At 51.5% G+C, this 26,156-nt stretch overlaps 2 protein-coding genes across 3 annotated transcripts; one reads left to right on the plus strand and one right to left on the minus strand.

Moving 5' to 3' along the window:
• Positions 1–1,280: 1,280 nt before the first annotated feature.
• On the minus strand, positions 1,281–24,953 carry P2RX2 (purinergic receptor P2X 2). Of its 2 annotated transcripts, XM_073790875.1 has the most exons (13): positions 24,637–24,953; positions 4,404–4,588; positions 3,973–4,108; positions 3,793–3,864; positions 3,607–3,682; positions 3,429–3,525; positions 3,175–3,255; positions 2,905–3,043; positions 2,388–2,518; positions 2,061–2,151; positions 1,875–1,940; positions 1,711–1,788; positions 1,281–1,518 (listed from the first exon to the last, which is right to left on the minus strand). In XM_073790875.1, the coding sequence occupies exons 2-13, from the start codon at positions 4,577–4,579 to the stop codon at positions 1,414–1,416; spliced, it is 1,248 nt and encodes a 415-aa protein (XP_073646976.1). In that variant the 5' UTR covers positions 4,580–4,588; positions 24,637–24,953; the 3' UTR covers positions 1,281–1,413. The 2 variants fall into 2 exon arrangements, with proteins under 2 accessions (XP_073646976.1, XP_073646978.1); XM_073790877.1 differs by lacking the exons at positions 3,607–3,682; positions 3,793–3,864; positions 24,637–24,953 and having other exon boundaries at positions 1,281–1,788; positions 4,472–4,587.
• Positions 23,843–26,156, plus strand: LRCOL1 (leucine rich colipase like 1). Its single transcript, XM_073790879.1, has 4 exons — positions 23,843–24,007; positions 25,022–25,216; positions 25,322–25,447; positions 25,509–26,156. Exons 1-4 carry the CDS (start codon positions 23,843–23,845, stop codon positions 25,788–25,790), a joined length of 768 nt encoding a protein of 255 aa, XP_073646980.1. The 3' UTR covers positions 25,791–26,156.

Below are 26,156 nucleotides of genomic sequence, written 5' to 3' on the forward strand. Positions count from 1 at the left end.
AAACCTGAGCCCCTGGCCCTGGTTCTTGAGCTGCAGCCCAGCTCCAACTGGAAAAGCTGGTTTCTCTAAAACTAGAGCTGGATGTCACAGGCATTTGAGTGACCCAGGGAGCTGACGAGCATAGGAGAATCTGCAGGGGGGCTGGGTGGGGGCTTCTCAAGGGTTTGTGGCTCCAGTGAGTGGTGCTGGTCTCGTTGGCAGGTGGGGAGGCCAGCTCTGACTTTGGGAGTGACGGGGTCACAGGTGAAAGGATCTGTGGGAGGGACTATGCCTCCTCAGGTCTGTGCACCATCATACCCGTTGCTGGGGAAACCACCGTCCAATCAGGTCGTGGTGTCTTCAGAGCAGGGCCTGGCCAGGCAGAGCTGCTAAGTGGAATGACCACTGTAGCATCCAAGGCCGTAACCAGATTACCGGTAGGCCTGATCCAGCTAGTGCCGGCTTCCCACACTCCTCCAACCTCGTTCTGCCCTGCCCACCCCTGTTCCCCAGCACCGAATTCCTTCCTCCACCCCAATCCCCATTTGAAATAGAGCCGCAGGGCCTGGGCAGGCATTTTGGTGTGAGCCTAAGCTTTCGTTTTCCTTGGGTACAACTCTCATCGCCTCCCTCCTGGCGTTCTTCCTCCTTGAGAGGTTTGGGGTCTAGGAGGAGCCTTTTCCTGTATTTTGAGGTTTGGGGCCCGGGATGAGCCCTGCAGGAAGCTGGTAAGTAAGTGCACTGCCTGAAGGACATGCTGGGATGAGTCTAGGGGTCCTTGTGCGCTCTCAGCCTGTGTGTCCCCCACCTCCACTGGCCCCCAGGTCAGACACGACTGTAGCCTGGCTGGACGTGGGGGCAGCAGACACATCCACACACTCTGCACGCAGGCTGGCTAGAGGGGCGATACGGAGGGCCAAGCACACCAAAAGAGAGACCCCGTGCGCAAAGACCTGCCATTGCATGTTTGTCTTTTTAAGAGCCTGAACACGCTTTTCCCCGAAGACGAGGCCAGGAGGGTCTGGTCACAGCTTTATTGGATTCTGGATGTGTGATTTCCTGGCTATGAGGTGAGTGAAGGGTCGGGGTGGGGGTGGGGGGTGGGGGGGAGGAGCAAAGAGCCTGGGAGGAGAACAGCTAGGGAGAAGGTGGAGGTGGGGACTTGCCCCCTACAGGCCCCTGGGCAGTTGGGGGACAAGACGGACAGGCCGGGATCAGGTGCCGTCCCCTTCATGTCATCCCACTGCCTGGTTGCACGGGGCCCTTTGGCTGCTGGTTTTGCTGCGACGCAGTGTTGAGGTGTGTGGGCAGGGCCCAGGTCCAAGGTCCAAGCCATGCTGCCCTGGGGAGTGGGGCGCTCCTGGGGCCACAGACTTCAGGGGCCCCCAACAGGCCCAGGTCTTCAGTGCAGCACGACAGAAGGTGGGAGTGGGCTCAGAGCTGGGCCAATCCTCGGGCGTCTGTGAGAGCGCAGTCCTGTTGGGAAGGCTCAGAGGTGCCAAGCCCTGGTCCTGCACCCCGCTTGGGAGCATCCACCATCTGCTCAGACGGGGCAGAGGTGGGGCAAGGCAATGGGGGTGGGACAGCCCAGGCCTGGCTCTGCCCCTCACCTTGCGGTTGGCCAGCCTGGCCTGGGTCTGCGGAGCAGGGATAGGGTGGGGGAGGGCCCTGGCCCAAAACAAGGGCCAGGGTCACAGGCCAGCTGCCTGAGGAAGGCCCTGGAGTACACACCTTGTCAAATTTCTTATGGCTGTAGACCTTGTTTTTGTTCATGAACGTTAGCAAGATCCAGTCGCACAGGAAGGAGCCCTGAGACCAGCAAGACCAATGCGTTAGAGCCTGGCACCTGCCCCCCCGTCCCCCCACCCCCCGTGACCCTAGTGTGCATCCCTTACCACCCCGATAGAGGTCAGCGCTGTGGCCAGGTTAATGATGGTGGGAATCAGGCTGAACTTCCCTGCCTGGAGGCAAAGAGGCTGCCTGAGATGCGGGAGTGGGGCTCAAGGGAGGCGTGGGGTGTGGTAGGAGAGATTGAGGCTGGGCCAGCCCAAGCCTCAGGTAGGCAAGGTGGGCTGGTTTACCTGTCCGTGCACGATGACGTCAATTCGGATCCCGTAGGCTTTGATGAGTGTGCGGGTGGTGGTACCGTTTACTTTGTAATACTTGGCGAACCTAGGGCGGAATGACCCGGAAGCACGTCAGAATCTGGGAGGGAATGACCCGGGTGCAGGAAACCTGGCCACCTGACCCTGAGGAGCATGACGGGGGGTGCACCTGTTGCCCAAATGGGGCAGCTCCAAGACTCAGCCGACCACTGGCGCCCCTGAACCTTTGGGCACCTGCCCTGTTGACTCCTGGACCTCCACGGCTAGGGCAGACGAGGACCCAGTGTCCCAAGGCCAAGGTACCTGAAGTTGTAGCCAGATGAGGCTGGGACATGCTTGGGGTCGAGCCTCCGGAAGGAGTATTTGGGGTTGCACTTTGACGCCGACAGGTCCAGGTCACAGTCCCAGTTGATAATGACCCCAATTACACCACCCTGTCCAGAAGTGGGCACAGACACGGGGTCAGGGTGGGCTCACAGAGAGGACCTTCAACAGCCCCAAGGTCCTGCTGAGGCTATGTGTGGGGTGCATACTGTGAGGCACCCAGGGCAGCTCAGGGCAGAGAGCTGGGGAAGGGGGCTCGTTGAGTGCCCTGCTTCTGAGGCACACGGCACAAGGGGATGCCAGGAGTCAATAATTTAGCAGGAGCCATGCACACCCAGATGGGTCAGACGATCGTGTTTCTCTTTCCTCTGCCCGAGCAGGGCCAGGGCTGGCCAAGACTGCAGACGGACTCGGCTGTAATGAGACCCTTTGTGTGCAGGTGGGAGCCAGCACCTGGACGGACAGCTGTCCCACCCACTCTCCCTGGTGCCCTCACCGAGTGTGCCAGCTGCGTGAAGTTTTCCCCTGCCTGCTCCACGATGTAGCCCAGCTTGAAAATGGGGCAGTAGAGGTCAGAGACCTCATGGAATGTGCAGTGTTTCAGGTAGCCATCCTTCCGGTTCTCGATGTTGCCCCTAAAGACAAGGCCTAGTGGCATCAGATGGGGAGGGAGCAGAAGCCATGCACCCCCAAACAACACATTCCAAGAGGCAACCCCCCCCCCGCCGCAGCCCATCCCTTGTCGCCACGCGCTAATGGCTCTTACTTGGAGAACTGGAATTTGGGGTAGTGGATGCTGTTCTTGATGAGGATGGTGAAATTGGGGGCCATCTTACCGAGAAACTGGCTGAGGAGGCACAAACCGGGTGTGTTTAGTCTCCCCTTCTCCCGGTCCCCCAGGCTCCCCTGCTGCGCTGCCCCTCCCGTCCTTCTCCCCCCACACACCCCGACTCCGGTCAGGTAGGAGAAAGGAGCAAAGGAGCTTGGCCCCAGGTGGGTGGGGACAGCGGGTGTGCACACCTGACTGAGGCCCCGTCCTCCACCGGGCACCAGGCGGACACCTCGCAGGTCTTGGAGGACCCGTGGTAATAAGGCACGCAGCGCCCGGTCCGCAGGCCTGTGGGCAGACGCGCGCTCAGGTGGCAGATGCGCCCTCAGGGGCGCGGCCCGCCCCCGCCCCCAGTTGGCACACACTGACCGTTTCCCAGCATGTCCAGCTGCCCAGCCACGCAGTCCTCGTCCGAGTCGCACGTGGCGTTTCTGACCCTCATACTCTAGGGAGGAGGCTGCTTGGTCAGGGGCCCGACACTCTTTTCCCCCAGGCACAGCGGACCAGGCAGGGCCCCTCCCTCCCGCCCCGGCTCTGCTCTCTACCCGACCTCACCTCGGCGCAGGTTCCGAGGGTCTGGAAGGGAGTGACCTCGATCCTGGTGATGATGCTGAACACGCTGCCCCCCTGGGCTCAGAAACAAGGGACGGTCGGCCGGCGCCGGGCAGCTCGGCCGCCACTCGGTCCCACCCTCGGGGTGCTCGGAGGGGGGGGGGCGGGGCCCGAGTGGCGCACCTCGGGGGGTTTCACGTACTCCTCCACGTCCCACACTTTGTTCTCGGACGAAGTGATGCCCTTGACCTTGGTGATGACGGAGCTCTCGGGGCCCGTCTCCCTGTCCTGGTAGCTCTTTTGCACGATGAACACGTACCTGTGCGAACGGGCAGGGCCGGCTCTGGAGGCGACCCCGCGGCAGGCCCGGGACCCCTCCCCTGCCGAGTCAGCTCGACTCCGGCGGGATCGAGGCTGCGTCACCGTCTCTCGGGGGCCGGCCGGGTAGGCTCTGCGGCGTCCGAGGGGCCAGCCTGGCGGCGGCCGCCGGCATTCTCCTCGCCACCTGCCCAGAGCGGCCCCTCCAACCTGGGACGTCCCGGTGGCGCCCTCCCGTACGCTCCTGACCCCGCTGGACACCCCCTGCCGCCGGGTCTCCCCCCGTGCGCACCCACCACACGAAGTAGAGCAGAATGAGCAGCTGCACCGTGCGGTACACGATGCCCAGGCGCCGGTTCTTCACCACGATCACCTTGGGCGTCTCGTAGTCCCAGAACGCGGACCAGCAGCTCCGGGCCAGGCGTCGGGCCGCGGCCGTCCCCGCGGGGGTCTTGGGCTCGGCCGCCGCCATGGCCCCGAGCTGCTGGGACAGGAAATCGGGCTGGGGGGCGCCGGCGTGGCCGCCTCCCGGGCGTGGCCTCGCGCTCCCCGCCCTGTCCCGCCTCGCCCCGCCCCAGGTCGGTCCCCGAGCCGCGGGGGCGCCGGGCGTAGACACGCAGCGCACCTGGCAGGTGTCGCCAGGTGGGGCCCCGAGCGGGCAGGGTCGGGGTCGCGGCAGCCGTCGCCCCCAGCCCGCTCAGGGAGGGCGCGAAGACGGTGCAGGCCCTCGCGTCCCTCGGGAGGACACTTAAAACTCGGGGGGAAGACGCGGCAGAGCACTGCCCGCCTCCTCTGCGTCTCCGCCGGTGTCTGATGCGCAGCGCGCACTAAACCCGAAGAGCAATCCCTTTAAAAAAATATATGTGTATTTACCCAATTTTGTTGGGATACAACCGACGCGTGAAGTTTTGTAAGTTTAAGGTGCACAAGGAGATGATTTCCCAAGAGCAATCCTTGATTCGTGTCCGCGGTTCCCCGCAGCTCGGCAAAGGCACCCCTGCCTCCAGGGTTCAGACAAAAAATCTGGATCTCTTTCTTTGCCCTAACAGTCCTCTTGTTTTTGTCTACAGATACACGTCAGGGCTGTTGGGTTCTAGCCCCTTCCCCCCCACACAAAGCGCCCCGCCGCGTTTCTCACCTGGATTTCCGCACTCTAGGCTTCTACCCATTTCCGTCTCTTGTTTTGTTTCCTATACAGCTCGGAGGAAACATGTTTTTGTTTTTACTTTTTGTACCTCTACCCCCACCTCATTATTTTGGACCAAATCCCAGACATCGTACTATTTCACAAAATGATAAATGTTTTACACACTTTTGAGGTGAAATTCACATAGCATCTAATTAGCCGTTTTAATGAGCAATTCATCGAAGTTTAGCACACTCACAATATTGTGCAACCACCATCATCTACTTCCAAAACATTCTAATCATCACCAGATAAAACCCCATGCCCATCAAGAACTTCCCGTCCCCCTGCTCCTGGCACATACTGGCAACCACCAATCTACCTTCTCTCTATGGATTTATCTACTTTGGATATTTCAAATAATGGAATCGTAGAATATGTGCCTTTTCGTGTCTGACTTCTTTCACTTGGCGTAATGTTTTCAAGGTCCATCTGGGTTGTGGCATGTGTCAGTACTCCACTCCCTTTTATGGCAGACCAATATTGCACTGTATGCATATTCCACAATTTATCTGTTCATCCACTGATAGACATTTGAGCTTTTATATTTTATATTTTGGCTACTGTAACTAGTGCTGCTATGAGCATCCGGGTACAAGTATTTGAACAACTATTTTCAATTCTTTGGTGTATATGCCTAGGAGTGGAATTTCTGGGTCATATGGTAATTTTGTGTTTAACTTTTTGAAGAACCATCAAAATGTCTCCCAAGCAGCTGAACCATTTTACATTCCAGTTAGCAGTATACAAGCATTCCAGTTTCTATACATCCTTTTCAACACTTGTTATTTTCCACTCACTTATGGCCATCCTAGTGGGTGAAATTATATAATTTATTTGGATTAATGTCTATTCAAGTCCCTTGCCCATTTAAAAAATATTTATTTATTTGGCTGCATCGGGTCTTAGTTGCAGGATCTTTCGTTGTGGCACCCGGGCCCTTCGTTGCAGCACGGGGGCTTCGCTCTAGTTGTGGCATGCAGGCTCCTCTCTAGTTAGAGCACAGGCTCAGTAGTTGCAGCGCACAGGCTCTCTAGTTGTGGCATGTGAGCCCTAGAGCATGCAGGCTTAGTTGCCTCGTGGTATGTGGGATCTTAGTTCCCAGACCAGGGATTGAACCCATGGCCCCCACATTGGAAGGCAGATTCTTAACCCCTGGATCACCAGGGAAGTCCCACCTTGCCCATTTTTTAATTGGGTTAAAAAATTTTGCTGTTCAGTTGTAAGAATTCTTTATGTATTCTGGATAGTAGACCCTTATCAGATATATGATTTTCAAATATTTTGTCCCATTGTAGGTTGTCTTTTCACTTTATTGGTAATGACCTTTGATGCACAAAAGTCTTTATTTATTTTGCGGGATTCAGGCCTCTCACTGCTGTGGCCTCTCCCATTGCGGAGCACAGGCTCCGGACGCACAGGCTCAGCGGCCATGGCTCACGGTCCCAGCCGCTCCGTGGCATGTGGGATCTTCCTGGACCGGGGCATGAACCCGTGTCCCCTGCATCGGCAGGCAGACTCTCAACCACTGCGCCACCAGGGAAACCCAGAAGTCTTTTATTTTGATGAAGTCCAATTTATCTATGTTTTCTTTTGTTGCTTCTGCTTCTGGTGTCATTTCTAAAATCCACTGCCAAATCCAAGGTCATGAAAATTTACCCCTGTTTTCTTCTAAGAGTTTTATGATTTTAGCTGTTATATTTAGATTGTTGATCTATTTTGAGTTAATCTTTGCTTATGGTGTGAGGTAGGGCTCCAACTTCATTCTTTTGCACGTGGATGTTCAGTTGTCCCTGCACCATTTGTTAAAGAAACTATTCTTTACCCACTGAGGGTCTGGCATCTGTGTTGAAAATCAACTGGCCATAGACATAGAGTTTATTTCTGGGTTTTCTATTCTATTCCATTGTCCTATCTGTATTATCCTTATGCCAGCACCATACTGTTTTGATAACTATAGCTTTATAGAAAATTTTGAAATTGGAAAATGTGAGTCCTCCAACTTTGTTCTTTTTCAATATTGTTTTGGTTATTCAGTGCCCCTTGCAATGCCATATGGATTTAAGGAGCAGCCGTACCATTTCTGCAGAAAAGGCCATTGGAATCTTGATAGGGATTGCATTGAATCTGCAGTTTGCATTGGGTAGCATAGCCATCTTAGCAATAGTAAGTCTTCCAATACATGAACATGGGGTGTCATTACATTTATTTACATCTTCTTTAATTTCTTTAAACAACGCTTTTTCATTTTTCTTATACAACTCTTTCACTTCCTTGGTTAAATCTATTCCTATGGTTTTTTGGTTTGTTTTGGATGCTATTGTAGAGAGAATTATCTTCATTTCGTTTTCTGATTGTTCATTGATGGTATGTAGAAGCACAACTGATTTTTGTGGGTTGAGCTTCTACCCTGCAACTTTGCTGAACTCATTTATTAGTTGTAGGAGTTTTCTTGTGGATTCTTTGGGATTTTCTGGATATAAGATCCTGTCATCTGCAAACAGAGACTTTCTTTTCTGATTTGGATGCCTTTTATTTATTTTTCTTGTCTGATTTTTCAGGCTAGAACTTCCAGGATTGGTGTTAAATGTTAATTTAACTTCCTTAAATGTTAACTTGTAAAATTTAGAAAAGGAGGGAACACATCTCAACTAATTCTATGAAGCTAGCATTGCTCTGTGGGAAAAAAAAAAAAAGGAAGACATCACAAGAACAGACTAATTCCTTAAAATATAGATGCAAAAATTCTCAAAAAATGGGCTTCCCTGGTGGCGCAGTGGTTGAGAGTCTGCCTGCCGATGCAGGGGACACGGGTTCGTGCCCCGGTCCGGGAATGATCCCACATGCCGCGGAGCGGCTAGGCCCGTGAGCCATGGCCGCTGAGCCTGTGCGTCCGGAGCCTGTGCTCCGCAACGGGAGAGGCCACAACACTGAGAGGCCCGCGTACCGCAAAAAAAAAAAAAAAAAAACTCAAAAAAAAAGCAAACCAACTGTTAATTTAATATCCAAAAATTAGTTATATACCATATCAACAAAATAAAGGACAAAAACCACATGATCATCTCAGTAGATGCAGAGAAAGCATTTGACAAAATCTAAAACATTTCTTCATGATAACAACACTTAACAAACTAGGACTAGAAAGGAAATTTCTCAACCTGATAAAAAATAGTATCTACAAAACACCCACAGCTGATATCATTTTTTTTTTTTTTTTTTTTTTGCGTTACGCAGGCCTCTCACTGTTGTGGCCTCTCCCGTTGTGGAGCACAGGCTCTGGACGCGCAGGCTCAGCGGCCATGGCTCACGGGCCCAGCTGCTCCGTGGCATGTGGGATCTTCCCGGACCAGGGCACGAACCCGTGTCCCCTGCATCGGCAGGCGGACTCTCAACCACTGCGCCACCAGGGAAGCCCTGATATCATTCTTAATGGTGAAAAGAATAAATGCTTCTCCCTAAGATCAGGAATAAGAAGGGGTTGTCCTCCCTTGGTGCCTCTATTCAACATTGTCCTGGAGGTTCCAGCCAGGGCAAGTAGCAAGAAAATGGGGACAAAATTAAAATAGAAATAGAAAATCCTAAGGAATCCACTAAAACGTATTAGAACTAATAAGCAAGTTCAGCAAGGTTGCAAGATGCAAGATCAATACGTAACCGAGTAGGACCCTGTGGGTCCTTCCTGGGACAGACCCTCCCCTGTCCTCTGCCTGCCTCTTGTCTGTAGAAAAACTTTAGCCTCCTAGGCCTTCCCCTAGTTCCAAAGAACAAATTTAATCAGAGAAGTGAGAAAATGCAGAAAGAAAAGAAAACAGTCAAACAAGACAAAATAACAATATTTCAGCCATTAAACAAAGTCAAGGGCCTTTAGTTCTTCCTCAAGGGCTGTAGATACTATGCTGAGCCGTGTCCTTGAGCTGTTTTGCAGATACTGAAGCCCTCACCAGATGGAGGAAGTTAACTGTATGCTGCCTACACGCATGTAGACCCCAGAATGGCTGGAACCTGAAGGTTGATGATGTTGACCCCCAATTACCTCACCACCAACCAATCAGAAGAAGGTCCACGAGCTGATCACCCACCCCACAACCTCCCTCCCTCACCCTGTCTTTAAAAACCTTTCCCTGAAAGCCTTCGGGGAGTTCAGGTCTTTTGAGCACTAGTTCCCTGGACTCCTCGCTTGGTACCTGCAATAAATGCTGCACTTTCCTTCATCACAACCCGGAGGCAGTGGGTTGGCTTTACTGTTTGCAGGCGAGAAGACCCAAGTTTGGTTCAGTAAAAAATATATAGGGGGCTTCCTTCCCTGGTGGCGCAGTGGTTGGGAGTCCGCCTGCCGATGCAGGGGACGCGGGTTCGTGCCCTGGTCCGGGAGGATCCCACGTGCCGCGGAGCGGCTGGGCCCGTGAGCCATGGCCGCTGGGCCTGCGCGTCCGGAGCCTGTGCTCTGCGGCGGAGGAGGCCGCAGCAGTGAGAGGCCCGCGTACCGCAAAAAAAAAACAAAAACCAAAAAACATACATACATATACATATATACATATACATATATATATATATATATATATATATATATATATATATATATATATATATATATATGGAATTCCCTGAGGGTCCAGTGGTTAAGACTCTGCACTTCTACTGCAGGGGGGTTGGGTTCAATCCTTGGTCGGGGAACTAAGATCCTGCAAGCCAGGCGGTGTGGCCAAAAACAGAAATATATAAAAATCAGTTATATTTACAACACTTGCAATGAGCAATCTGAAAATTAAGAAAACAGTTCCAGGAGCTTCCCTGGTGGTCCAGTGGTTAAGAATCCGCCTTCCAATGCAAGGGATGTGGGTTCGATCCCTGGTCGGGGAACTAAGATCCCACATGCCTCGGGGCAACTAAGCCCCCCATCCCCACCCCGCACTGCGACTAAGACCTGACAGCCACAAATAAATAAATAAAAAGAAAAGAGTTCCATTACAATAGTATTCAAAAGAATAAAATACTTAGGAATAAATTTAACAGGACTAGTGCCCACCTTATCTGAAACCTATAAAACTTTTTTTTTTAATTAAAGAAGATCTAAGTAAGTTGGAAGACAGTCCATGTTCATGGATTGAAAGGCTTAATGATGTTAAAATAGCAATTCTTCCTGAATTTACCTACAACCTTAGCACAATCTCTATTAAAATCCCAGGTGGCTTCTTGGCAGAAATGAATAAGCTGATCCTAAAATTCATATAAAAATGCAAGGGATCCAGAGTAGCCAAAACAATCTTGAAGAAGCAGAGTGAAGTTAGAGGACTCGCACTTCCAAATTCAGACCTTACTACAAAGCTACAGTAATCAGAACAGTTACCATAGGACCCAACAATTCACTTGCACTAACTGGCATAAGGATAGAAATGTAGATGTATGGAGCTGAATTGAGAACAAAGAAAGAAAATATAAATATGTAAACCAGAATAAAATAAATTGATTTTGACAATGATACCAAAATAATTCATTGGGGAAAGAGTAGTCTTCCGACAAATGGTGCTGGGACAACTGTATATCCACATGCAAAAGAATTAACTTGGACCCATACCTCACGCCATATATGAAAATTAATTCAAGATTAAAGACCTAAATGTAAAAGCTAAAACCATAACACTCTTAGAAGTAAACATAGGTGTAAATATTTGTGGACTTAGGTTTGGTGATGGATTCTTATAAATGATAACATAAGTATAAGCAAATAGAGAAAATAAAAAAATTGAACTTCACCAAAATTAAAAAAATTTTGTGCTTCAAAGGACACCATCAAGAAAGTAAAAAGACAACCCATAGAATGGGAGAAAATACTTGCAAATCATAAATATGATAAGGGATTGTACCTCAAAAACTCTTACAGCTCAATAATAAAATGATAAATAACCAATTTGAAAAAGGAGCAAAGGATCTGAATAGGAAGTTTTCCACAGAAGATACACAAATGGCCAGTTAGCATATGAAATTCTACTCAACAGCATCCACTAGTAGGGAAATTCAAATCAAAACCACAGTGAGAGACCACTTCACACCCACCAGGATGGCTGTAATTGAAAAGAAGATAATAACAAGTGTTGGTGAGGATGTGGAAAAGTCAGATACTTTTTATGTCCAGTGGGAATGAACAGTGGTGCAGCCGCTTTGGAAAACTGTCTGGCAGTCTCTCAAAAGGTTAAACCTAGAGTTATCACAGGACCCAACGATCCACTTCTAGGTGGAACACCCAGAGGACACGAAAACGTGTCCCCACGGAAACTTGTACATAAGTGTTCACGGCAGCATTATCCATAGTGGTTAAAATGGGAAACAGCCCAAATGTCCATCAACTGATAAATAAATAGTATGTGGTATATCCATACAGCAGAATGACTCTGCAATGAAGAAAATGGAGGACCTTTCACGTTACAATGTGAGTGAAGCTTGAAAACATTTTGCTCATTGAAAGAAGGGAGTCCCTGGAGACCACCTGTTGTATGAATCCACTTATATGGAGTGTGCAGAGCAGGCAGACCCACAGAGCTGGAAAGCAGATCAGCGGTTGCCAGGCACTGGGTGGGGGGAAGATGGGGAGTGAGGGCTACAGAGTCCTGGGACCTCCAGGGGGCCACGGTGGGGTGCGGCCCTGCTCCCTCGTTGCCTGCGACCCGGAGGCAACAGAGACCCTCCCCTGGGGTGTTGCCCTGCTCCTGGGCCCACGGATGCTGCTGTCAGCAGAGGCGGTTTCTCCCTGTGCCTTGAAGGGGAGTGGCTGGCCAGTCTGCCCAGCACGGGTTACAGGAGCACACAGTACAGGGCTCTCCACTGGCCAGGGGCTGGTCGCTGTGTGTGGCCCACTAGTGGCCTGACCCCAACAACCGCGGCGTTCAACATCTGGCACTGACCCCACGAACAGTGGTCGTGAGGGAGGAGAGGTGTGAGCACCTCTGAGAGGCTGTCACACGGTTCAGGAAAGAAGAGAAACTGGGGAGAAGTGATAAATGGACTTGGTGGGCCCCAGGCAAGAGGATTTTTAAAAAGGTTCACACCTGGGGCTTCCCTGGTGGTGCAGTGGTTGAGAGTCTGCCTGCCAATTCAGGGGACACGGGTTCGAGCCCTGGTCTGGGAAGATCCCACGTGCTGCAGAGCAACTAGGCCCGTGAGCCACAACTACTGAGCCTGCGCGTCTGGAGCCTGTGCTCTGCAACAAGAGAGGCCAAGGTAGTGAGAGGCCCGCGCACCGCGATGAAGAGTGGCCCCCGCTCGCCGCAACTAGAGAAAGCCCTCGCACAGAAACCAAGACCCAACACAGCCAAAAATAAATAAATAAATTTATATATTAAAAAAAAAGGTTCACACCTAAAATGTCAGGGCAAAATACTGGCGTTTCAGGGATAGAAAGAAACCCACACGAACAGGGAGATTTCTCCCCTGCAGGTCACCCTCCTCCCCCTGGGCAAAGTCCTGCCCGGCCAGCTGTGGCAGGGGTTCTGTCTTCTGAAAACGTATAATGTTTTTTCCTTATCTTTTCTCAGAAGAAAAGGTATGTTATAAAATCTCGTTTGTCCAAGAATTTAGTGATTTCTTTCACTGTTTGAGAAGAGTGTTATGATCATGCTGAGGACGACAGGACAGCTGCAGGGTGCCCCCAGGAAGGTGGCTTTGCCGTGTGCACCCGCCCCATTAGAACTCTCCCGTTAGCAGCCTCTCAAAGTCAGTGCGAAGCCTGTGTCTGGACCCCAAACGCTCATTGTGAGGTTCAGGTGAGTTGTCTTGAAGCGTCCTGGAAGGAAAATTAAAAGTGGAAAGTCCTAATGCAAACTTCAGGCTGGGAGGAAACAAGCATGGCCCCAACCACAGAGTCAGTGGTGACAGTTAAGGTGTCAGTTAAAATCTACAATCTGCATAAACATATTTAAATAAGTTAAAGAATTTTATCAAAAGCTTTTTTCTGCATCTATTGAGATGATCATATGGTTTTTATTCCTCAGTATGATAATGTGGTGTATCATACTGATTGATTTGCCAATATTGAAAAACCCTTGCATCCCCGGGATAAATCCCACTTGATCATGGTGTATGATCCTTTTAATGTATTATTGGAGTCAGTTTGCTAGTATTTTGTTGAGGATTTTTGCATCTGTGTTCATCAGTGATACTGGCCTGTAATTTGCTTTTTTTGTGATATCTTCATCTGATTTTGGTATCAGGGTGATGGTGGCCTCATAGAATGAGTTTGAAATTTTCCTTCCTCTGCAATTTTTTTTGGAATAGTTTCAGAGGATAGATGCTAACTCTTCTCTAAATGTTTGGTACAATTCACCTGTGAAGCCATCTGGTCCTGGATATTTGTTCCTTGGGAGTTTTTAAATTACTGACTCAGGGAATTCCCTGGTGGTCCAGTGGTTGGGACTCCGTGCTTTCACTGCCGTGGGCCCAGGTTCAATCCCTGGTCAGGGAACCAAGATCCGGCAAGCCATGTGGCGTGGCCAAAAACACTGCTTCAGTTTCAGTACTGGTAATTGGTCTGTTTATATTTTCCATTTCTTCCTGGTTCAGTCTTGAAAGATTGTACCTTTCTAAGAACTTATCCATTTCTTCCAGGTTGTCCATTTTATTGGTATACAGTTGCTCTTATGATCCTCTGTATTTCTGTGGTGTTGGTTGTAAATTCTCCTTTTTCATCTCTGATTTTATTGATTTGGACCCTCTCCCTTTTATTCTTGATGATTTTGGCTAAAGTTCTATCATATTTTTTTCATTTTGATATGTTTTATTTAACCTAATACATCCAAAGTATTATTGTTTCTTTTTTTATTACATAAAGAATTTAATTCATCTATGTATATACGTTTTATATAATATTCTTTTCCAGTATGGTTTATCATAGGATATTGAATATAGTTCCCTGTGCTATACAGTAGGACCTTGTTGTTTATTCGTTCTATATATAAAAGCTTACATCTGCTAACCCCAACCTCCCACTCCATCCCTCCCCCACCCCCTCCTCCCCCTTGGCAACCACCAGTCTGTTCTCTATGTCCATGAGTCTGTTTTTTGTTTCACAGATAAGTTCATTTCTGTCATATTTTAGATTCCACAAATAAGTGATATCACCTGGTATGTGTCTTTCTCTTTCTGACTTACTTCACTTAGTATGATAATCTCTATTTGCAAGATTTATCAGTTTTGTTTATCTTTTCAAAGAACCAGCTTTTAGTTTCATTGATCTTTTCTATTTTTTTTAGTCTCTATTTCATTTATTTCTGCTCTGATCTTTATGATTTCTTTCCTTCTACTAACTTTGGGTTTTGTTTCTTCTTCTTTCTCTAGTTGCTTTAGACATAAGGTTAGGTTGTTTATTTGAGATTTTTCTTGTTTCCTGAGGTAAGCTTTTATTGCTGTAAACTTCCCTCTTAGAACTGCTTTTGCTGCATCCCATAGGTTGTGGATCATTGTGTTTTCATTTTCATTTGTCTAGGTATTTTTGATTTCCTCTTTGATTTCTTCAGTGAGCCATTGGTTGTTTAGTAGCATATTGTTTAGCCTGGACACATGTTTGTGTTTTTTGCAATTTTTTATCTTGTAGTTGATTTCTAGCCACATAGCATTGTGGTTGGAAAAGATGCTTGACATGATTTCAATTTTCTTAAATTTACCAAGGCCTGCTTTGTGGCCCAGCATGTGATCTATGCTGGAGAATGTTGCATGTGTTTTTTTTTTTTTTTGCGGTACGCGGGCCTCTCACAACAGACTGTTGTGGCTTCTCCTGTTGCGGAGCACAGGCTCTGGATGCACAGGCTCAGTGGCCATGGCTCACGCACGGGCTTAGTTGCTCCGCAGCATGTGGGATATTCCTGCACTGGGGCACAAACCTGTGTCCCCTGCATCGGCAGGCAGACTCTCAACCACTGCACCACCAGGGAAGCCCTGCATGTGCTCTTGAGATGAACATGTATTCTGCTGCTTTCAGATGGAAATCTCTATAAATATCATAAAATTCAACATCCATTTATGACAAAAACTCTTCAGAAAGTGGGCACAGAGAGAATATACTTCAACATAATAAAAGCCATACATGACAAGCCCATAGCTAACATCAATGGTGAAAAGTTGAAAGCATTTCCTCTAAGATCAGGAAAAAAAGACAAGGATGCCCACTCTCACCAGTTTTATTCAATGCAGTTTTGGAAGTCCAAGACATAGCAGTAAGAGAAGAAAAAGAAATAAAAGGGTTCCAAACTGGAAAAGAAGAAGTAAAACTGTCACTGCAGATGACATGACACTATACATAGAAAATCCTAAAGATGTTACTAGACAACTACTAGAGCTCATCAGTGAATTCAGTAAAGTTGCAGGATAAAAAATTAATACACACAAATCTGTTGCATTTCTATACACGAACAATGAAATATCAGAAAGGGAAATTAAGGAAGCAATCCCAATTTACCATCGCATCAAAGAGAATAAGACACTTAGGAATAAACCTATCTAAGGAGACACAGACCTGCACTCTAAAAACTATAAGATGCTGATGAAAGAAATCAAAGATGACACAAACAGATAGAAAGATATACCATGTTCTTGGATTGGAAGAATCAATATTGTCAAAATGACTATACTACCCAAGGCAATCTATAGATTCAATGCAACCTCTATCAAATTACCAATGGCATTTTTCACAGAACTAGAACAAAAAATTTTAAAGTTTGTATGGAAACACGAAAGACCCCAAATAGCCAAAGCAATCTAGAGAAAGAAGAACAGAGCTGGAGAAATCAGGCTCCCTGACTTCAGACTATACTACAAAGCTACAGTAATCAAAACAGTATGGTACTGGCACAAAAACAGACACATAGATCAACAGAACAGAATAGAGAGCCCAGAAACAAACCTACACACTTATGGCCAATTAATCTATGACAAAGGAGGCAAAAATATACAATGGAGAAAAGACATTCTCTTCAATAGTGGTGCTGGGAGAACTGGACAGCTACATGTAAAAGAATGAAATTAGAACATTCTCTAACACCATACACAAAAATAAACTCAAAATGGATTAAAGACTTAGATGTAAGACCGGATATTATAAAACTCCTAGAGGAAGACATAGGCGGGTCACTCTGACATAAATCACAGCAAGATCTTTTTGGATCCATCTCCTAGAGTAATGGAAATAAAAACAAAAATAAACAAACGGGACCTAATTAAACTTAAAAGCTTTTGTACAGCAAAGGAAACCATAAACAAAATGAAAAGACAACCTGCAGAATGGGAGAAAATATTTGCAAATGATGCAGTTGACAAGGGATTAATCTCCAAAATATACAAACATCTCATACAGCTCAATATCAAAACAAATAACCCAATCAAAAAATGGGCAGAAGACATAAATAGACATTTCTCCAAAGAAGACATACAGATGGCCAACAGGCACATGAAAAGATGTTCAACATCACTAATTATTAGAGAAATGCAAATCAAAACTACAGTGGGAAAAAAAAAACAAAACTGCAGTGGGATATCACCTCACACCAGTCAGAATGGCCATCATCAAAAAGTCTACAAACAATAAATGCTGGAGAGGGTGTGGAGAAAAGAAAACCCTCCTACACTGTTGGTGGGAATGTAAATTGGTACAACCACTATGGAGGACACTATGGAGGTTCCTTAAAAAACTAAAAATGGAGCTACCATATGATCCAGCAATCCCACTCCTGGGCATGTATCCAGAGTAAACCATAATTCGAAAAGATTATGTTCATTGCAGCACTATTTACAATAGCCAAGACATGGAAGCAACCTAAGTGTCCATCAACAGATGAATGGATAAAGAAGATGTGGTACATATGTACAATGGAATATTACTCAGCCATAAAAAAGAATAAACTAATGCATTTGCAGCAACATGGATGGACCTAGAGATTATCATACTAAGTGAAGTAAGTCAGACAGAGAAAGACAAATATCATGTGATATCACTTATGTGTGGAATCTAAAAAAATGATACAAATGAACTTATTTACAAAACTGAAATAGACTCACAGACATAGAGAACAAACTTATGGTTACCAAAGGGGAAAGTGGGGGAGGGATAAGTTAGGAGTTTGGGATTAACAGATACACACTACTATATATAAAACAGGTAGACAACAAGGTCCTACTGTATAGTACAGGGAGCTATATTCAATACCTTGTAATAATCTATAATTGAAAATAATCTAAAAAAGAATATATACATATATATAATTTTTTTGGCCACGGGGCACAGCATGTGGGATCTTAGTTCTCTGACCACGATTGAACCCGTGCCCCCTGCAGTGGCAGCGTGGAATCTTAAACACTGGACTGCCAGGGAAGTTCATATATATATAAAATTGAATCACTGCTGTACACCAGAAACAAACACAACATTGTAAATCAACTATACTTCAATTTAAAAAATGGTTAAAAAAAATAAGTTAAAGAAATTAGTTTTAGGAGGACTGATTTTTTTCTTTTTTTACTTAAAAAGGCATTTTACAAGTGAAAAAAGCAAGTTATTCAATTGAATTCTAATTCTTTGGTTAAAAGGAAATGTTACTCTCTGACAAGGATAGAATTTTAAAAACGTATAAATAACAATGTAAAAACAATGAAGTTATAAGTAAAAGTTCAAATAGATTTCCTTTTCTAAATAGCTTTATTGAGATAAAATTCACATGCTATACAATTCACCCATTTAGAGTGTATATTTCATTGCTTTAGTATATTTACAGAGTCGCGCAGACATCACCCCTGTAAGAAACCATATCCTGTCACCAGCTGCCCCTCCTCACCTTCTGCCATCTCCTGGGGGGTCGTGTCCACTCCTGGGGGCTGTGTCCGCTCCTGGGGGTCGTGTCTAGTCCTGGGGGTCGTGTCCGCTCCTGGGGGTCATGTCCGCTCCTGGGGGGTTTGTGTCCACTCCTGGGGGGTTCGTGTCCGCTCCTGGGGGTCGTGCCCACTCCTGGGGGGTTCGTGTCCGCTCCTGGGGGGTTCATGTCCGCTCCTGGGGGGTTTGTGTCCGCTCCTGGGGTTCATGTCCGCTCCTGGGGGGTCGTGTCCACTCCTGGGGGCTGTGTCCGCTCCTGGGGGGTCGTGTCCGCTCCTGGGGGGTTCATGTCCGCTCCTGGGGTTCGTGTCCGCTCCTGGGGGGTCGTGTCCACTCCTGGGGGCTGTGTCCGCTCCTGGGGGTCGTGTCCACTCCCGGGGGTTCGTGTCCGCTCCTGGGGGTCGTGCCCGCTCCTGGGTTCAGCCCTGGCTCTGGTCACTCCTCCTCCCACACTGACCTGGGCGTCTCTGGGGTGATGCTGGCTCCTGGGCTGGTCCCCCGGGACTCAGTGCTATGAGGCAGCCACGTTGGGGAGGCGCCCCTGCCATTCAGCCACCGTGGACAAGCGGGTGGAGAAGTCGCGGCTTCAGGTCACTCCGCCAGCCCGGTGCCATCTGACTGCCCTTTGCCGCATGAGTCCAAGCGAGAACCACCCTGCTGAGTCCAGTCAGCCCACAGGACCCGAGAGGCAGTCACCAATTGCCCTTTGGGCCGCTGAGTTTTGGGGGCCGCTAGGCAGTGGTGGACCCCTGAAACACTGTGTGGAACTGAGCCCTTCACACCCCCGTCCCCAGAGCCCAGAGTGGGCCTGGGTCCCTGGTGCCCTCGCCCCACACACCCAGGCAGCACCCCCTGCAGTGGTCCAGCAGTGCCAGCCTCTCGTCCTGTCCTGCGTGGTGCCCAGAACTTTCGAGACACCCTCTGGTCCTGTGAAGGTTCTTGTGCCAGCTCTCCAGGCCCGACCCTCCCATCCGTCCCCAACTCCCAGGCCCACCCCCTCCTCTGCCTGGACCTCTGTCCTGCATCCCACCACCTGGGGATCCCCACTTGGGGAAACCCGGTCCTCCCTCCCAGCATCCCCACCGCTCCCTTAGAGGCATCTTCCACACGTTATGTAATCTGTCGACAGGTCCATTTCCCACACGAGGCCAAGAACCCCCTCCGAGGCGATCAGGTGGCTGCGGACACTCAGTCTTCTTCCGCAGAGCCTGGCTTGTCGTCAATAATAAATAAGTCAGGAAATGTAACTGAATGAACACTGTGTTCAGACCACCCCGTGAGAACAAACAGGGCTGCGAATCAGGAGCCCCCCCAGGCAGGTGGGTGGGGACCCTGAGAGTGCAAGAGGTCGGCTCCAGGGACCCTGAGGGGTGCTCGTGGGGAGGCAGGGCGGCTGACCGGCAGTGGGACGTCCCACGGGATGGGGCAGGGGCTGGTCCTGAGTCGGGGCGGGCAGACCCGGGGGAGCTGCGGTCGCTGGCCTGGGGCCGGCCGTCTGGGCCCACGGCTGCAGAGGCTGCGGCTGGTTCCTGGGGTTCCCACGTGGGCCAGCGTCCTGCCTTCCTGTGTGGCCCGGCCACCGGCCACTGTGTGTCCGGTTTCTCCTGAGGAGGGAGGAGACTTCTCGAGAGGGTGAAGGCGGGAACAGAGGCGGGGCTGGGAGCTGCTCCCGCGATTCTGCGGCAGCTTTCCCCAGGCTCCCTGGAGCCTGGCTCCTGTGTGAATCTCTGTTTGGGGGCTGGGAGTCTTTTCCGGAAGCCACAGCCTGGCCAGCCTCACTTCTACACAGAGGAGCCGGTGGGACCCAAGATTCAAAGGTAGGGCCGCTGAGGATTTAAGCCGTTATCAGCTCCCAGAGGGCGTTTCTCTGCAGGGAATGTCCACTCTCACACGTTTGCTGGCACGTGTTATTCTTCTGCGTGTGAGCGCTGGGCGGCCTGCACGCGAGCGCTCGTCAGGGCTGTACCTGTGGGTCACCTCTCCTCGTGGGCACCAGAGGCTCAGCCGCCTCCCCGCTCGGAGAATAAGTGAGGCCGGGTGGGTATGGGACCCACACGAGGGGTTTATGCTCTAAATATGGTACCTGTGGTTGTATAATCTAATTTATCAGGATGTGTAACGTCTTGGGCAAGATTTGGCATCGGGCTTTTGTCAGATTGAGACGCTGTGGCATCACACCTGACGTTGATGTCGGAAGGCAAAACCGTGGAAAGATGCCTGAGCCGAGAGACTTATAAACGAATGTCCGAGAAACGAGATTCTATCCATAGAATAGAGGATACTTCAGAACAAGCAGGGGCTGCGAATGCGTGGTTCTTCAAGCTCAGGACCAGCTACGCCTCCAGGGCCCTGAGCTTAATTCTGGTAAAATGTGTACAGTACAGAATTCACCACCTTAACCATTTTTTAGTGTACAGCTCAGGGGCATTAAGCGCCTTTTCACGCTTTCAAGGTGCAACCTTCACCACCCTCATCTCCAGGACTCTTTCATCTTCCCAAACGGAAACTCTGTCCCCATAAAATAACACCCCCCACCCCCAGACCCTGGAAGCCAGCCTCCTGCTTCCCGTCTCTGTGGATTTCACTCCTCCAGGAAGGATCACATGGTGGGAAGCAACCACACAGAATCTGTCCTTTGGCGCCTGGCTTATCTCACTGAGCATCACGTCCTCCAGGTTCTTCTGTGTTGTAGCAGGTGCCGGAGTGTCCTTCCTTTTTAAGGACAATAATGTTCTATTATGTGGACAATAATGTTCTATTATGTGGACAATAATGTTCTATTATGTGGACAAACGTATTACGTGTCCATCCATCGATGGACCCTCGGGCTGCTCCCCCCTCGGCTGTTGTGAGTGATGGGCTGTGAGCACAGGTGGGCTGTGACCTTCCATGAACTCGACTTTCTCCAAGGGGTACGGCGTTCCCGCGCCGTGTGGGCTGTCTGATTGATCAGGCACATCGTAACCAATTGCGTAAACTGGGTCTGCGAACTTTTCAAGGGCCTAAGAAAAGGTTTGAGGCCAGAAAATATTTTTTTCCTGGTTTAAAGTACAAAAAGAACACTGCAGGTTTGAAAGTTAAAGGTGTTCAAGTTGTGATTGAAATTTAGCTCTTACGTAGTTGTGACATAATGATTATATTTGATAGGTTTGATATGATGTGGGAACAGGGTTTACAAAGTTCCTACAATGGCTGTGGGGTTGCCATTTATCTTGGAAACTGCTTGTACGACTCAGCTGTCTGGTGTCATTTTCCTTGAGTCGTGTGATTTGAGGCATCCGAGACCTCTGACCTGCTATGAAGGAAAACAAGTGAGTTCCCGCGCCGTCCCTGGAGCCTGTGTCCGGTGGCCCTCACAGGTCAGCAGCAAGGCAGAGCGCCGTGGTCAGCACAAGGGCGCTTGTCCAGAGCTTGCCCAGCATGGGGGCTGGTCCACCACGCAGGGGAGGAGACGGCCAAAGAGACAGGCTTCAGAGGGAACCAGCCTTGCCCACACCTGGCCTGCCAGGCTCCAGGATACAAGGCCGTCCTCGTCTGTGGGGTTGTTATGCAGCCTGGCAGACTGATACGGGCATCCCGTGTGATGGGTCAGGGGGCACATTTGGCTTCTCAGGCTGGTCCTGAGTTGGAGGAGGGGCAAAGCCAGGGAAGCTGGGGTCACTGACCTGGGGCTCGCATCTGGGGTCACTGAGAGTTTTGGCCAGCTCCCCAGGGTGGCTGCTCCAGGCTGTGGGTCTGTCTGTAGGTTCAGTCTCCCAGGACCAGAGAGTGTGTCTTGGGTTCCACCGTGGAAACACTTGTCCTCCTCCCAAGGGCCGATTCTGAGTGGAGGGACAGGATCCTGGGCGGGGCTGGGGCCTGGGAAGTGCGGGCGGCAGCGCCCGGTGAGGCCCCAGGACTCAGAACGGCCCACATCTGCCGACCTGCGATGGGGTTGCAGGGAGACCTGCAGACACACTTGGACCTCTGCCGGCACGTAGGACGCACGTGTGGGAAAGGTGCGTCCCAGCTTTGCAGGTGCTTTTTTTTTTGAGGGGAAAAGTTTAAAACACTGTTGTCGAACACACGTTGAAATAGACTTTGAGGTGCTTTTTCAAAGGTAAAATTTAAAAGAGAAATGGTATTGTTGTCACTAAGACCTGCATCCTCTGCTCTCTTTTCTCTGCCTCTTCATCCCTCTTCGGCATCCGCAGATCCAAATAGGGCTCTGAGTTCATGCTATTGTGTCTCTTTTGAAAGAGCAAAACTCCAGAATGAAGTGCTTTAGCGCTGCTTCTGTGGCTCCTGAGCTATGGCTTGCTGTAGACAAATCTAACTCTAGAATTACAGGAAACCAAAACTCACAGAAGTGCTGTGTCCTGTGACTTGCCATTTTCATTAACAAAAGCATAAACGAAGCCACTCTGAGATGTTCCGTGTTGCTCAATTCTGTCCTGACTGGAGGCACGGGGTAATTTCTGGATATTTGCATGGGGCCAAAAGAGTCTGTGCTGACAGACAGGCACGGTTCTGGAGCAAATACCAGCCCGGTTGTTTGGACAGTGTGCTCTGCGTGAGGTGCAACGCGCAGGAGACAAACCAGACCCCTGCCCGCCCACCCCCAGGCGCCCAGCACCGCTGCCCCACCAGGCCCCCGCCCACGACGACCTTCCTGGTCTGAGGATCTGCCCCAATCGGGCGGGCTGGGGGGGCACCAGGCCACCCCCCCCCCCACCCCGTCTGTGCTCCACCCGGCTCTGCTCTCCGGAAGGCTCTGAGGGCTGGGCCTGCTCCAGAACAGGTGCAGGAGTTTAAAACGCAGATTTCCGCGGTGCTTCGCCAGGCAGATGACCCCGTGCTTCACGGAATCATCTGAAAACCGACGGTTCAAAGGGGGCCCACCCCTCATTTCACAGGGAGGGGAACTAGGGCCCAGAAAGGCCCGGCGGTCTCCCCAGATGCCCCGCAACAAATAAAGTGACCTGGGACAGTCTGAGGGTGAGGGCCGCGGGCCCTGAGGACACTCGTCCTGTCACATCGCAGGGTCCAGAGCTGGAGACCAGAGGGGACCGCTGCCAAGATGGGCCCAAAAGAGAAGCGAGGAGAGATTCTGGGCGCGCTAACCTCAGAGACGCTCTTGTCTAAACCAATAAAGGGCTCGATCGCTCCCCAGAGAAAGGCTGTTGAAAATACATTTTCCACTCAGTGATAAAGAGAAATTTGCTACCAAGCCCTAAAGTGACACAGAGGACCCTCAGGTGCATATTAGGAAGCGGGAAAAGCCACCTGAAAGGTGACACACTGCACAGCTGCGACCCTGGGACGGTCTGGAAAAGGCACAGCCATGGGGACGCGAAGGGATCAGGGTCGGGGTGGGCGGTGCCAGGGCTGGGGTATGAACAGGCAGAGCACAGAGGAGTTTCTGGGCAGTGAAACGACCCCATATGATTCTCAAGCGTAGGTACACTTCATACGTGTGTCCAAGCCCATCGCATGTACAACACCAAGACCGAACCCTCATGCAACGGTGGGCTTTGGCTTATAATAATTATCAAAATCGCTGGCTGGGTTGCAGCAAATGTATGACACCGGCTAAGACACTGATAATGGAAACGGAGGCGGGGCAGGGGCGTGTACGGGAACTCTCTGCACTTCCTGCCCAACCTTGTAAACAAAACCCCTCTAAGAAAACAATGACTCTTCATGTTTAAAAATCCATCTGGATGGAGAAAGCCTGGGAAGGGGAGGGGCAGGAGCCCTGCGGGCGGGGCCTCTCGGGGGCCAACAGGCCACGCGCCACGGCCAGCACTGGGCGTCTGCTGCTGCTCTGGTTGCGGCCCGCGACCCTGGTGACGACGCGGGGGACGCACCTGCCACGGTCCCACAAGGTGAGCTACACGTCCCTGCCCCCTGTCGCTGCACAGTGCAGGGCTGCCCGCACCCAGGCCCGCGGGGCCCCTGGCTCCCAGCCCGCTTTCCTGCCCCGGCTCTGTGCTCCCTCTTCTGTCCCCCCTCCCACGCCCAGCCTGTGAGCGCGCCCGCCTCCCAAGGCTCTCAGGCCCCCGGGACAGCTGACTCCTGACTCACACCCAGGCCCGGCGCCAAGTACCCAGTCCAGTGGCCCCTGCGACCTGGGACAGAAGCTGCTCCAGGGACCCGGCGCGGCGTGGAATCGCAGGGGGCGGGCCCAGGGGAGCGGGGGGAGGGGGCAGCGGGTGCCGGGGGCGACAGTGATCAGCTCGTGTGCATCGTGGTGTGCCAGCGGAGACAACACGACCTGGCTGTCCTGGGGGCTGTGTGTCACCGCCCTGATCCCCTCGTCCTACCTCGTCCGCGGTGGCCCCTGCACAGGAGCAGCAGGGAGGACTCCGTGCCGCACGGCCCCCTCCCCGGGGCCCTCCTGTCTGCTTGGTCTCTGGGCGGCTCCTCCTCTGTCCTCGGGTCTCACCCGCTGGGCCGCCCCGACCCTGAGCCCAGACGCCTTTATTCTCAGCCCTTGGGAGCTGAAGTGACTTACCCAGAACAGTAAACGCGGAACAGCGGCTCTTTGGGACCCTCAGTAGTTTTGAGCTTGTGAAGGAGATTTCTGAGAGCCGAGTGGAGGGCCCCTCACAGGTGGTGGGCGGGCGGCAGGCCTGGGCTTCAGTCCAACTCCTTGTTGGCTCTGTGATCCCGGGCAGGTCACCTACCCTCTCTGAGCCGCAGCGTCTCACCTGTAAAACGTGAGAGCGTGGGGAGGGGCTGGGGGAGGGGCTGGAAGCTTCATTCGTGGCACCCCTCCCTGCCCGCTGCTCGGCCGCACAGCCGCCTCTTCTGTCCTCTGTGCCTCAGTTTACCCTCTGCCTCCCTCCCCCGGCTCTCCATCTTCTGGACCCCCGTGGTCTGCGGATGTTCCAGCACAGTGTCAGGCGGGCGAGCCAAGTTTGCAGGGTGGGGGAGAACACGGGGCTGCGGCGGGCACGGGGGGGGGAGCCATCGGGGAGGCCTGCGAGGAGTACTCAGAGTGCCAGAGCGGCGGCTGCGTCACCAACAGCCTGAGTTCCCAGAAGTTCTGCAGCCCCCAGGCCGTCTTCCAGCAGTGCCTGTCCTGGCAGAAGGTGTGCCCTGCCCGGGCCGGCGAGGGGCGAGAGGCCAGGGAGGGCGGACCCTGGGAAGGAGGGCTGGGGGCCTGGCAGAAGGGACCAGGTCTCCTTTTCCCGTAGCCGAACAGGCACACCTGCCTGGACCACACGGAGTGCTGGAGCGGCTGCTGCGTCACCAGCAGCTACGGGCTGCAGACGTACTGCACGGCCAAGACCATCTTCCTGCAGTGCGTGCCGTGGTGCAAGGTGAGGCCAAGGGCCGCGGGGCCGGAGGGGGGCGCCTGCTGGCTCTGACCGCTGCCCCCAGCCCAACGGGGACTACTGCACGGACCACGGCGAGTGCCGCAGCAAGTGCTGCGTCCAGCCGAACGAGGTCGACCCCCACCGCTGCGTCCCCCGGAGCGGCGTCCTGGTCCAGTGCCTGCCCTGGGTGAGTCCTGGAACCGGGTCCAGCCCGCCTGTGGGGCTAACTCCAGCGACTGGCCTGAGGGCGGGCGGGCGGGCGGGCAATGACCTGGAAGTGGTGTGTCCCCTCCCAGGAGAGGCCGCCAACTGCCTCTGCAGATCGGCCTCTGTTCCCGTTTCCTGAAGCAGAGCCCGGATGAGGCGTCAGAAAAGGGCACGGGTCACGGGGGGTGGGTTCTCAGGTCCACCAGGGTCGCAGCAGGACACAGCGCTGGATGCCCGGGGAAGGGCCAGCACAGTGGCGGGGGGCGGACCCACGGGACGGGGCAGCACCGGGACTCACTCCTGTGGGGCTGGACGAAGGGAAGGACTGTCTCAGGGGCCTCCCCCCCATCACCTTCCCCAGAAGAAGGAGCTCAGTGAGGCGGCCCCCCAGGACGCAGGACCTGAAGACACCACGGAGGACGGGGTAGGGGGGCCGCAGAGGGAGGTGGGGCACGGTGACCGGAGGGGCACGGCGAGCGGCTGGGAGACAACACTCTGGTGCCCG

Source organism: Tursiops truncatus, chromosome 13 (assembly GCF_011762595.2).
Source record: "Tursiops truncatus isolate mTurTru1 chromosome 13, mTurTru1.mat.Y, whole genome shotgun sequence".
NCBI lineage: Eukaryota > Metazoa > Chordata > Mammalia > Artiodactyla > Delphinidae > Tursiops > Tursiops truncatus.

Excerpts from the sequence above, each read along its gene's own strand:
- P2RX2 (XM_073790875.1), bottom strand. The coding sequence starts at position 4,579 with ATGGCGGCGGCCGAGCCCAAGACCCCCGCGGGGACGGCCGCGGCCCGA. Across the intron at positions 3,526-3,606 it reads GCTGGACATGCTGGGAAACG|GCCTGCGGACCGGGCGCTGC; the intron begins GTCAGTGTGTGC and ends GTCTGCCCACAG. Across the intron at positions 3,044-3,174 it reads CCCAAATTCCAGTTCTCCAA|GGGCAACATCGAGAACCGGA; the intron begins GTAAGAGCCATT and ends CCTTGTCTTTAG.
- LRCOL1 (XM_073790879.1), top strand. The coding sequence starts at position 23,843 with ATGGAGAAAGCCTGGGAAGGGGAGGGGCAGGAGCCCTGCGGGCGGGGC. Across the intron at positions 25,217-25,321 it reads AGTGCCTGTCCTGGCAGAAG|CCGAACAGGCACACCTGCCT; the intron begins GTGTGCCCTGCC and ends CTTTTCCCGTAG. Across the intron at positions 25,448-25,508 it reads AGTGCGTGCCGTGGTGCAAG|CCCAACGGGGACTACTGCAC; the intron begins GTGAGGCCAAGG and ends CGCTGCCCCCAG.